The sequence below is a fragment of the Rhincodon typus genome, chromosome 6, assembly GCF_021869965.1.
Source record: "Rhincodon typus isolate 14 chromosome 6, sRhiTyp1.1, whole genome shotgun sequence".
NCBI classification, from domain to species: Eukaryota; Metazoa; Chordata; class Chondrichthyes; order Orectolobiformes; family Rhincodontidae; genus Rhincodon; species Rhincodon typus.
In genome coordinates, this window is record NC_063337.1 from 23,684,338 (window position 1) to 23,697,794 (window position 13,457).

General features: G+C 37.9%; 1 protein-coding gene across 2 annotated transcripts in view; it reads left to right on the forward strand.

The window, feature by feature from the left end:
• The window catches only part of vps36 (vacuolar protein sorting 36 homolog), a 51,117-nt gene extending 37,862 nt beyond the window's left edge, over positions 1 to 13,255 (forward strand). For both annotated transcript variants that reach the window (XM_048597840.1, XM_020523799.2), the window contains 4 exons: positions 283 to 347; positions 3,109 to 3,193; positions 7,973 to 8,049; positions 8,134 to 13,255. In XM_048597840.1, the coding sequence (XP_048453797.1) occupies positions 283 to 347; positions 3,109 to 3,193; positions 7,973 to 8,049; positions 8,134 to 8,227 (321 nt within the window). In that variant the 3' untranslated portion in view covers positions 8,228 to 13,255. The remainder of the gene's footprint in view (positions 1 to 282; positions 348 to 3,108; positions 3,194 to 7,972; positions 8,050 to 8,133) is intronic.
• Positions 13,256 to 13,457: the final 202 nt, after the last annotated feature.

A 13,457-nucleotide genomic window follows, 5' to 3' on the forward strand; every position in this document is an offset into this window, starting at 1 on the left:
CTTAAATGCTGAAAGACATGGGGTGGAACTTCCACCATCTGGAGGAAGTCAGTGTAGGTTTGTGCTTGGTTTATTAAATAGGAAAACTGTTTGAACCAGGAACTTAAAGTGCCAAATTAAAGTATTCAAACAGAACTGACTATTTTCCGAGATCAAAATTCACACTTGTTCAGTGTTTATATTTTTCAGTCTACCTCAAAGAAAGTTGTAATGCAGAGGTGTTTCTTACCCACTTTTCAATCAGTCTTTGCTATTTGTACTAACTTATTTTCTTTCCAATAGCTTCTTTCACCAGAAGATTTGGTGAATGCTTGCAAAATGTTTGAGGCCCTGAATCTACCAATGAGGTGAGTAGGCAAACCAGATTTATATTAACTCACAATGTCATAATGTTGTTCGGAGGGATACATGGTTTCTAATTTTACAGCAAGTTTTCTCACTCTTGCAACATACTTCAAAATCAGTGAACAAAATTTCTCTTCTATATATTTTACATACTGTTTTGTGTCACAAAGAGTATTATCTCGAAATAGGGATTGTATTTTGAATAGTGAAATTCACTGGGAACATATTTTTAAAAATGTCTATTGGAAAATGACTGAAACAACATAAGTATTCTGTTCTTCTGCTGTAGATCATTGTGAAATTTCCACACTGTTGAAAAATGAAGATTATTAGCAGCAAATACTTTAAATCTTATTTAGTTGATAATATTTCAGGTTTTCTTAATCAAGTTAAAATCTTACCAATCCGTTCATACATTTAAAAAATGCACTTTAATGCTCAAAGTTGTCCATTTAGTTGCGAATAAACGGACAGGATTTTGGTTCTAATGTGAGTACTTGTACTTTTGGATGACTGTGTGCTAAATTTACAGTTTCTTGAAATATGATAAGTGAAATTCCACACAGTCAAGCCAGACTAACACTTTATCAGAAATATTTTTTTTTTGTAAACACACTATTTTGTTAGTGTCTGTATTGTGATACATAAGCCCCAATTTTAATTACCTGGCAAGAGTTTGCTAGCTGTACAGGACATTGGTTCGGCCACTTTTGGAATACTGCGTGCAGTTCTGGTCTCCCTGCTATAGGAACAATGTTGTGAGCCGTGAAAGGGTTCAGAAAAGATTTATGAGGATGTTGCCAGGATTTGGATGGTTTGAGCTAAAGGGAGAGGCTATTTTCCCTGGAGCATCAGAAGCTGAGAGGTGACCTTATAGAGGTTTATAATATCATGAGGGACATTGATCGGGTAAATAGGCAAGGCCTTTTCCCTGGGGTGGGGGAGTCCAAAACTAGAGGGCATAGGTTTAAGGTGAGAGGGGAAAGATTTAAAAGGGATCTAAGGGGCAGTATTTTCATGCAGAGGGTGGTGCGTATACAGAATGAGCTGCCAGAGGAATAGTGGAGGCTGGTATAATTACAACATTTAAAAGGCATCTGGATGGGTATATGAATAGGAAGGATTTAGAGGGATATGAGCCAAATGCTGGCAAATGGGACTAGATTTATTTCGGATATCTAGTTGGTATGGATGAGTTGGACCGAAGGGTCTGTTTCCATGCTGTACAGCTCTGTGACTCTTGTGGGGATTGAAAAAGGTAATGGCAGAAGTGCAGCATTTGGGAGCGAACATAGAACATTGAACAGTACAGCACAGTACAGGCCCTTTGGTCCACGATGTTGTGCCAACCTATTATCCTACTAAGATCAATCTACCCTGCATACCTTACATTTTACTATCCTTCATGTGCCTATCCAAGAGTCGCTTAAAAGTCTCTAAAGTATCTGAGTCCACTACCACTGCCGGCAGCGCATTCCACACACCCACCACTCTCTGTGAGAAGAACCTACCTCTGACATCTCCCCTATACCGTCCTCCAATTACCTCAAAATTATGCGTAATAGTCATTTCCGCCCTGGGAAAAAGTCTCTGACTATCCACTCTATCTATGCCTCTCATCATCTTGTAAACCTCTATCAAGTCACCTCTCATCCTTCTTCGCTGCAATGAAAAAAGCCCTAGCTCCCTCAACTTTTCCTCATAAGAACTGTCCTCCAGTCCAGGCAGCATCCTGGTAAATCTCCTCTGCACCCTCTCTAAAGCTTCCACATCTTTCCTGTAATGAGGTGACCAGAACTGAACACAATATTTCAAGTGTGGTCTAACCAGATTGTTATAGAGCTGCAGCATAACCTCACGGCTCTTAAACTCAATTCCCCTGCCAATGAAAGCCAACACACCATATGCCTTCTTAACAACCCTATCAACCTGGGTCGCAACTTTGAGGGATCTAGGAGGTGGACCCCAACAGATCCCCTCTGTTCCTCCACACTGCTGAGAATCCTGCCATTAACCCTGTATTCTGCATTCAAATTTGACCTTCCAAAATGAATCGCTTCACATTTTTTCAAATGATGATAGTTGAGGAAACTTTGGGATTAAAAGTGGCATCATCAGACCAACTGCAATAGAGAAACTGCAAGAATGGAGTAGAGTTCTCACAGGAGGCAGGTTGAGAAACAGTATAATCAAGGAAGTTGGTAGGCTAATAGATATTAATTGACAGCCTGTTCCCACAAATAGAGGTAGAGGGGTTGAAAGAGGAGAGCTGGAAATGGACGTTGAGGTCAAGGGAGGGGTGGAAACTGGAAACAAAATTTGATGCTATTCTCTGGTCTGTGATAAGAGCAAGAAGCAGCAATGTTGATGCAATCATCCTCGGTTTCAAAGCTGAAAAGATGATGGGGTTTGTTGCAAATGGTGTGGGAGAACAGTGTGTTGCGGATGGAAGCAGAATGAAAAAGATGTTCCTACTTCTGATCACTATACAAAAACTCTGTCTGGATGTTTGTTAAAGTGAATTTCATGATAGAATAGTTTGTTGACACCGTTGCGTCTTGCACAGCTTGAGTGAGGGCTGCTTGGAAGACAACATTCACAGACTCATAAGGAAGAAGAAAATGATCAATGGTTAAATAATGAATGGTTGGTAAGGAGAGCAGCTGTAAAGTTTTATATCTGGCAAGCATAGTGATTATCTGCAATCATTTCTAAATGCAAAACTATGTTTCAGTTAATAGAAATAATTTATTTTTCCTGCAGGTTACGTATTTTTGATAGTGGAGTGATGGTGGTTCAGTTACAGTCCCACAATGAGGATGAAATGATTGCTTCAGCTGTGGAGACAGTAAGAAATTTTCCGTTTAATAATCAACAAAGTAATATTTGAATATTCTCTGATTAATGACAAGATAATTGGACAGTAATCTGTTGAGAAATGAACCATTGCATGAAACCAACCTAAGTATATGAATTGTGCCATATAATTAATCACAGTAATGTTACTAAAATGCATTAAAAAAAAGTGTTGATCCAAATCTATATGCAGGGCTTTAAAAGTTTATCTTGGATGATATTTCAAAAATAGGTAATATTGAGCTTGCTGTATGTAGGTACAAGGGTGCAACATTGAATTCTACTGACTTCAATGGAGCTGAATATTGGATGTTGAACAAATGATGCTGGCCATTTACTCCCACTATCTGCCAAAAATTGAAAGAGCACCAGGTTTTTAAAGCATATTTCATCATGTTATAAGTCTTCCATTCTACATCTGACCCTAGCTCGAAAGATAAGCATGCAAATTACATTGCATCAGTTGCCCCCTTGAGAAGTAACAGGTATGTTCTTCTCTGACATGGTCAACACTGGAAACTTAGACCATGACAATGAGCTATCAGAGCAGAAGTAGGCCATTCAGAGTCATTGAGTCAGCTCTGCCAGTCAATCAGAGCATGTCTGATCTGATAATCCTCCTCTTCAATTCTCTGCCTTTTCCCCATAACTCTTGATTCTCTTACTGATTAAAAATCTGTTTATCTCAGCCTTATATATACTTAATGACCCAGCCTGGACAACCCGCTGCAGTAAAGAGTTCCACAGATTCACTACCTTCTGAGAAAAAGTTCCTCACCTGTCTTAAGTGGGTGACTCCTTACTCTAACATAGTGGCATCTGGTCCTAGGTGTTCCCACAGGGTGAAACAGTCTCTCCACATTTAGCCTCTCAAGTTCCCTAAGAATCTTATATATTTCAATGAGGTCTCCGCTCATTCTCCTAAATTCCAAAGGGTACAAGCCCACCCTACTCAGCCTCCCCTTAATACACAATCCGTCCATAGCTGGGATCGATCTGGTGAAACTTCCCTGGACTGCCTCCAATGCCAGTATATCTTACTTTAGATAAAAGGGCCAGAACTGTTCCGTGTTCATCTGTGGTCTGACCAGTGCCTCATACAGTTGTAGTAAAATCACCATTCCACTTATCTTGCTTATGGCCTGCTGAACTTGGATGCCAGCTTTTTGTGCATCATGTTAGGATCTCCAAATCCCCCTGAGATACAGCTTCCTGCAGTCTTTCCCATTTTAAACAATATTTAGCTCGTCTATTCTTCATACCAAAATTGTTAACTCTGGCAGTGCTGGTGTAAAGGTCAGAGAGGAGAAGGCATTCCTGGATTTATGAGAATTTCCTGCAGCAGTATGTGTCCAGTCCAACAAGATTGGAGTCACTGCTAGACCTGGTTCTTGGAAATAAATTGGACCAAGTAGATCAAGTGTCAGTGGGGGAACATCTGGAGGACAGTCATATAAAGATCTGAAATAAAACAGAAATTGCTGGAGAAACTCAGCAAAGCTGGCAGCATCTGTGGAGACAAAGCAGAGATAACATTTCGAGTACAGTAACCCTTCTTTAGAACTGGGGGACAATGATCATTGTATCACAAGGTTTAGGATGATTGTGGAAAATGACATTGATCCAACCAGAGTAAGAGTAACCAACTGGCAGACAGCCAATTTCAACGGGGCTAGAACAGAGCTAGGTCAGACAGTCTGAAACCAAAGGCTGATGGGAAAAGCAGTAGCTGAATAATAAAGGTAGCACCTTCTGTATTCAGTTTGGTTCTCAACTGTATGTACAACCTGACAGCTATCATACGTGCACTTGTTTTTCTTTATCCTAAATATCTATTCTTATCAGTTTGGGTGGAAATCGGGAATAGCAAGGAAAAGAAGTTACGGGTGGAAGTTGCGTACAGACCCCTGAAGATTTGTCATTCTGTAGGACAAAGTAGAAATGGTAGAGTGATTGTGGCATGTAAGAAGGGCAGGGCAACGATCATGAGTGATTTCTAATTTGCATATTGACTGGACAAATAAAACTGGCAAAGATAGCACAGAAAACAGGTACGTAGAATGCAGTGGGGACTGTTTCTTAGAACAGTACATTGCAGAACCTCCATAGGAGCAGACTGTTTTCGATCTACTAATGTGTAATGAGGTAGATTTATTGAGATCTCATTACGAATCCCCTGGATGATTACAAAAGGTAGAATTTCAAATTCAATTTGAGGAAGAGCAACTCTGGTCTAACCTATGTCCTCAACTTAAATAGAGGTAATTACAGAAGTATGAAGAAAGAGTTATCTAAACCAGGCTGGGAAAATAAACTGAGGGGAAGGTCTGTGGATGAAGATGGGTAGATATTTAAGCAGGTACTTTATAACACTCAGCAAAAATGTATTCAGGTCAAAAAGAAGAATGATGAGCTACCTGTGGTGTCCAAAAGTGATCAAGGAGAACATTCAATCAAAAACTAAGGCATAGAAAGCAGTGAAAACTTGTGGAATGCCAGAGGACTGGGAATTGTTTTTGAAACCAGCAACAGATGAGAAAAAAATACTAATAAAGAGGATAAAAGTTTATTAAGAAAGTAAATTTGCAAGAAATATAAAAATAAGCAGCAAGAGCTTTTACGTATATAAAAAAAACAGTAAGTAAAGAAAGTGGATGTTTAGAGAATACAACTGGGGAATTGATGATGGCGTGCAAGGAAATGTTAGGTAATTTAAACCAATATTTACATCAGCTGTTATGGTGGAGGACACTATAAATGTCCCAAAGGTAACAGATAAGTAGGTGCTAAAGGGAGGAAAGGTCTTATAAAAGTCTCAACCACAAAGGACAAAGTATTTGACAAGCTAATGGGACTGAAGGAGAACGGGGTTGCTAGGGCCTGACGGCATGCACCCAAAAGCTTTAAAGGAAGTGGCTGCAATGGTGATGGAGGCATTGGTTGAAGTATTTCACAACTCTGTGGATTCTGGGAGGCCCTCCAATGGATTGGAGAGCTGCTAACGTGATACCACTGTTCAAGAAGAGAGGTGACTCAAAGCAGGAAATTATAAATCATTTAGATTAACATCTGAAATTGAGAAACATGCTAATGTCCATTTCGAAGGAAAAATTATGGGTATTTAAAAAATCTTAACTCGATCAAACAGAGTCAGTATAGTTTTATGAAAGGGTATTCCTAGTTGGCAAATTTACTAGTGTTCTTTGTAAATATAACATGCAGACCTGATAAAGGGACCCAGTAGGTGATTTCCTCAAGACATTCGATAAGATGCCATTTTAAAGGTTATTGCTCAAGCCTGGAGGTCATGGTGTTGGGGATAATGTCATAGCATTTGGTTAATGCAGAAGACAGAGTCCAGATCAATGCATCTTTCTTAGGTTGGCAATATGTAACGAGTGGAGTGTCAGAAGGATCAATCCTAGGGTCTCAATTATTTACTATCTATATTATTGACTTGGAGGAGGTGGCAGTGTAATGTATCCAAATTTACTGATGATACAAAGCAGATAGGAGAGCATGTTGTGATAAGGACATGTGAATAATCTGCAAAGGGATATCATACAGGTTGAGTGAGTGGGTAAATACTTGGCAGATGTAGGAGAGTATGAGGTCGTGCACTTTGGTGAGAAGAATCAAAAGTTGGTCTGGTATTTAAACAGAGAGACACTCCAAAAAGGTACGGCATAGAATAATCTAGTTCTTGTGCATGCAACACAAAAGATTAGCATACAGATGCAGCAAGTAATTCAGAAGGGAAATGGAATTGTGGCTTTTATTGCTAGGTGGGTGGAATTTGGAAATAAGGAAGTCTTGTTATAACTGTACAGGGTTTGGTGAGGCTGTAGCTCTAGTACTTTGCAAGGTTTTGATTCCCATATTTAAGAGAGAATGTACTGACGTTGGAGGCCATTCAAAAGAGCTGATTCAAGGGGTGAAGGGGTGAAGGGGTTGACTTATCACATACGCTTAAACAGGTCATTTCTTTATACGTTAGAATTTAGAAGAATGAGGGGAGATCTTCCTAAAACGTACAAGATTCTGAGCGGGCTTAACAGATTAGATATGGAATCTCAACCTAAGGGATGTAAATACAGAATAAAAGAATTCTCATTTAAAATTGAGATGAAAAGGAATTTCTCCTGTCTAACAATAGTGAATGTCTGGAATTCACTACCCCAGAGAATTGTGGAGATGAGATCTCTGAAAGTGATTAAAGAAGAGGTAGAGAGATTTTTGCAACATTGGGGAGTTGAGGGCTATGAGATGATCTGATAGAATGGTAGGACAGGCTAAAATGCTGAAATGACCTACACCTGCGGCTATTTCTCATGTTTACATGTAGAGAACTGCCTGTGCTGCACACACAGCACATTCGTAAACCACCAGAGTATCAGTTTTCAGGCATAGCCTCAAGATTAGAGGGAGCAGATTTAGGACTGAACTGAGAAGGAATTTCTTCACCCAGGGGGTTGTTAATTTATGGAATTCCTTGCCCAGTGAAGTAGTTGACGCTACTTCAGTAAACGTTTTTAAAAAAAAGGTAGATTTTTTTTGAACAATAAAGGAATTAAGGGATACGGTGAGAACACGGGTAAGTGGATCTGAGTCCACGAAAGGATCAGCCATGATCTTATTGAATGGCGGAGCAGGCTCGAAGGGCCAGACGGCCTACTCCTGCTCCTAGTTCTTATGTTCTTATGTTTATACTGCCCAGCTAACAAGTTGTCTATCAAATCTGTGGGTATTTGTCTTTTCTTTCTGCACACAGGTATCAGAGAAAGGTTTTATTAGTTCTGAGGAGTATGCTAAGCTTATGGGAATTTCTGTACTCCTGGCCAAAGAAAGGTGAGAAATTATGATAGAATTATACAATTGAACATTTTATCAAGCATTATTACACATTTTTATTGGGTTTTTTTTTTCACCCAGGCTACTACTAGCAGAGAAAGTTGGCCACCTGTGTCGTGATGACTCTGTTGAAAGCTTGCGATTTTACCCGAATTTGTTTCTGACGGAAGACTGAAAATTCACACGTGAAAATCTTTTTGGTATTTTGCTTGGAACCCCATGATGTATCACAGAATTACTGGATCACTATTGACTTCAGGATGTTGTGCATTAGAATTCAGGCTTCACAACAAGCATATCATAGAAAAGCACCACCAGTGATAATGAAAAGGAGGTCAAGGGTCTACTTCACATGTGTTCAGGGCTTAAGCAAAAGCCCTGGACTGAACTATTTGAGTTGAATAGAATTGAATTATTTTGTCACATTGTACAACTGGTTTACTTCTGGATTTAAACCTGATGAAAACACACTAATGGAATTTAATTAAAATCTGTAATCTAAAATCTCCACAACTTTGAATTCTTAGCTTGGGAGTGTATTATCATTTTGTCAATGACGCTGTTATGATAATGGAAGTCCTTTTTCAGGTTCCAACAGCAACCTATGTCAAAGTTTCCTTTAATTTTATTATATCAAAATCATCTCTGACAATACTTGTAGATTTTTTCAATTCTCAGTCATCATCAAAATACAATTTTGCCTTTACTGTTTTCACATTTCTTTCAGGTTCACATTTTTGAGCTCTTCCCTGATTTAACTGTGATTTGTTCAGTTTTGGTTTTCTCCATCTGTTTAATGTTTGTTGCACTTCATTTATTGATGCATTTCCCTATCAGTTGTATTATATTTTGCCACTGCTTTCAATGTCATACATTTTAGAACATGTAATGAAAAGGTTATGCATGGTCAGAAAAAAGCCACTAAGATGGTAGAATCAATTGGAAGGCTGTGGGAGAAATGTTTCAGATATTCGTAATCAAAGGAATGGGAGGACATAGATGAAAAGGAAGTGCTACACAGTACTTCAGTCAAGCTAAAGCACTGGGGATTGGGAGGTGTTGGAAGAAAAAAGGAAAACACATACAGAAATAAAACATGGCCCAGATTCTGTCAGAGACGTTTAGATCCAGCAAAGGATCTTTTGAATCTCCAAAATCCTGCGTAAATGTCATTGTTCAACCTGTGCTCAATTAAAAACAATATGTAATTTGGTTGTAGCTCGAGAACATTTGGGTTAAACTTTCAATTTGGCAGGCTATGGATTTTAAAAGATGAAATGAACGCAAGAACAAAATATTTTTTGGTCGGTTCCAAATTAGTTAGTTATGATATCTCAATGATTCATGTTCTAATTTGTAATTATTTGGTGCCTGATTTGAATTTACTAGCTTTTCCAGATTAGGAATTTGTGGATTTGATATTGTTCTTATAATATTTAACTAATGATTAGAAACAACATTCAAAAAGACAAATGGATATGGGCCAGCGAGTTACTTGAGCCGAAGGCAAAACGTGGTTGTGGCCAACTAAGGTGGGCTTCAATAGGATCAGTCAGTAAATTATATAAACTGGATAACCCAATTAGAGCAGGAACATTACATCATGCACGATAGATTAAGACCGGCATATTTAACTTGCAATTCTATGCTCACTTGTAACGCTTCTCCTACCAGTGAGAACTTGCAATCAGTCCTCAAGACTCAGGAAATTGTTTTTTTTCTATTAGTTTTTTTTTCACTACTTCAATTTTGTAGGCCAAAATATTTGAAAGATGTTTTATTTGTTAATATTAGCAACTTGAGATATATCCTAATTAATGGCACATGGGTTTAAAGCTAATAGGTAGCTGATGAGATTCCCTCACACATATTAAGTCACCCTTGCTGAACCCTACTTACCCAAGGTAATCTTATGAATCTGTGCTATCAGCAGGGAGTCTAGCCGCCTTGCTTGGCAGAAAGGAAATTTGGGGTTATGCAGTCCATGATTTTTCCAACCAGGTGTTCAGTGGACAGTAGCAACAGGAAATTTGTATGTGCTTCTCTTGGGCATTGCTGCCATATGTAGTGTGAACTCAAATTTGAACCTATTATATAAATGATATCATCTTACACTCCCAGTTTATTGTGATGCATTGTATTTATTGTGGAAAGCTGGATATTTGTGTCGCAATTTGGATGTATTGATTTCAGTGATAAGCATTTACTGTGCTCTACTGTGGGGGGAGGAATGTCTAAAATTGACAGAATAGTGAAAGGAAGAGAGGGGAGGGATACCTTAGATCCATAAAATAGAAATTTGCATTTGCTACTACTTATTTGCATGTTAATTCTGTGTTTTTTTGAAGTTCTTGCCTAGAGGATTTCTAACTGAAGCATTAGAGATTGGAGCTCACTACCCAGAAAATTACATTAGTTATCAAATAAAAACTGATACAATTACCTTGTACTACAAGCATCTTTCACACTGGTGTGTGCCACCAAACTTGGAGATATAGGCAGCTTTTTTAAAAAATTTATTTGCAGCTTTATTTTAAATTGTAATCACAGATAAAATCTGTTAAATCTATTTCCATTGGTCTTTTTATGAGGGAAGGCATTTGTATTAAGGAACGAAAGAGAAGCAAAATACTGCACAAGCAAAACAAATTATAATTTTCAATTTCTCAAAAAGTAGTTCATTTTTGTAACGAGACTTTTAGGTGTTTAAGCATTTGGGTTCTGTAATGATAAAAGCAGTTCTCATCTGTGAGCAGTTGTTAGTGTCTACTTGTATCTTTAGTTGAATTTTGGGACACACTGCAATTATGTGCTAAGGAGTGTAGTTGTTGGAGCTGTTATCTGTTTAAATTGATAATAACACAAAGCTAGGAAAAACTGATTCAAAATGAATAAGCCTCAAGTGACACTATCAAACCCCTTCCACATACAAATTCATGGCTACATAAACACTGATTAAAAGTAATTTGTGTTGCTTCTAATTAAATGTTTTGGAAGAAAATGGTTAAATATGTTGTTGGGAACAGAGATTAAAAGTTCTCATGATAAGTATAAATGGAAAACATGAAAAGACCAGGAATAGACCAAATGATCCATCATTTCTGTTCCATCAAAGTATTGTGCAACCATCATTTAACATCAACCCAACTCTTCTCCAGATTATTCCATGAGAGAGGCAGAAAGTTTCTCCAACCAGTTTAGGAAAGAGAGTCTGAAAAATCCCATTCCCAAAAGTAAACTAACTTCAGGAGACTGCAACTTCTGATATTGCTTGCTATGTCTATCCTGCCAATTTCCTATAATTTGAAGGAACTCATCTAGCTTCCTTTTGAAGGCACATAGCACATCCCCACATGCTGTTTATTTCTCCAGTCTATTTGAGATTTTTCTGACACTCTGCGAGAAGTACTGCATCCTATCATTTAGACTAATATTTATAATGAAGCCTTCCTACTCAATGTCTATGCTCAGTTAGTTGTCTTCCTGTACAGAATTGATTTTGTCTGCCATTTAAAGACTCCAAACTTATATCCTTATGTCAGGATGGTCAGCCCACTGAAATTTAATACTTTTGTGAAAGGTGCCATCTTACAACAGGTTGATCTGTTTTTTCCCAATATTCTTATGTAGACTTGATTTTTCCAGTTTGGCTGAAGTTCATTGTTTGCACTTCCATGCCTTTGAGTTTGATGGCTGGAATTTGAACTTCCATTTTGGAGACTCGCATGCAAAGTCTGGGCTATCATTCCAGTGCAGTTTTGAGGGCATCCTGCACTGTAAGTGGTGTCGTGTTACAGATGAGACGTTAAACTGTGGCCCTTGGGTGGACTACATTGACTAAGAGCACAGTTGTTCATCCTGGTTTTCTCACCAACTGATGAGCATAACTGCCTTCTAAGCTGTTGGCTCGAGTTCTGTTCCCAACTATTGCAAGTTATGAATTTCAGAGTAGACTCAATAGGCTGAATGACCTACCTCTGCTTCTATGTTTTGTGATCATTAAATTAGATTATCTTGTCAGTACCATGTTTTTTCTGAGGCCTTGCTGAGTGCAAATTGGCTGCTGTGTTTCCAATGTTAAAACAACGATTACAATTCGCAAAGTACTCACTCGACTCAAAAGCAGTCTAGGATGTCCTGAGGCTGTGAAAGATGTTCAAGAAATATGTGAATTTTTAGCATTAACATGGAGAATCAAATTTTAAAAAGGTTTAAAAAGATGTATCAGATATTTGAAATTTTATTTCCCTCTTACTTCTGTTTATAACATAGCATTTGGACTCTCAACCCCTTAAAATGATGGAATGTACTATTATGCCTGAGATTCCTAGACAACTAAATCCCTAATCACAATCATGTTTATGTTGAATGTGCCAGAAGGCATTCTGCCTTTTTGGGGGAATAGAGGTAGTCATTATTGAGCTGCTTGTGAGGACTGGAGAGACTGAGCTTCTGGGAAAGATTAACTCAAAAAAGGAACGTTTTGATCCTTCTATAAAAAGTAAAAGTTGCCATGTAGTTTCTGTATTTAGATATAATTAGAAATCTGGAAAGCGTAGAAAATCAGTATTTTAATACAATACCCATCTTTGTGGTATATGTTTTTAGTGGTCTATATTTTAAATAGAAGTCAAATAGACAATTTTGCAAATGCTATTCTTAACGAGCCCTGAACTGCTTTATGACTGGCGACATCAACTGAACAAGGAAGTATGTTGATGATTTTATTACTCTTCTGTGGAGAAGATAGAAATAAGAGGGAATACTTGCTTCATCAAACCGGCAATTTATCAGAATCAACTGTCTGTAAAGCTCTTAAAGAATTCTAATTGGTTGCTAAAATTGGAATCAGATTCTCAATCACAGATCTACCCTGTCAGCAGTGGGGAAAATGTTGAATTTCTTGTACGTTTTCATCAAGCGACCATTGGGATTAGATGTTATAAATTTTTGTACATGTTGCTTGATTGGTAGGAATGGAGTTTCTGCCTTTGCTAATTATAACAGAACAGTGGTTGTATATGAAATGGCTATGCATCATTTTTCACTGGGATGTACATTATTGCTACATCACTCAACACAAACTTTTGTTTTCCCTCATTCTTTCCCCAGCCCTGTTTATGTTCATGGATTAAAATAAACGAATTAATAACTATGGTAAATAAAATAAGTCATAAATAAATCTTGAAAATTTTGAATAAAATTTAAACGTGTATCTCTTTGCAGTGACTATCATGGTAACTGTGCCATTGATTTCATTTCTGAGTTGAGTTAATGATCTAAATCAGGGTAAAGCACAAACACAGCTGAACAACTATATGGCAAAACAAAAGGTGTACCTTCATTTTTGGTAACATTCACAAGCAATTTTTTTTAAACTGTTCATGGGATATTGGCTTCTGCAA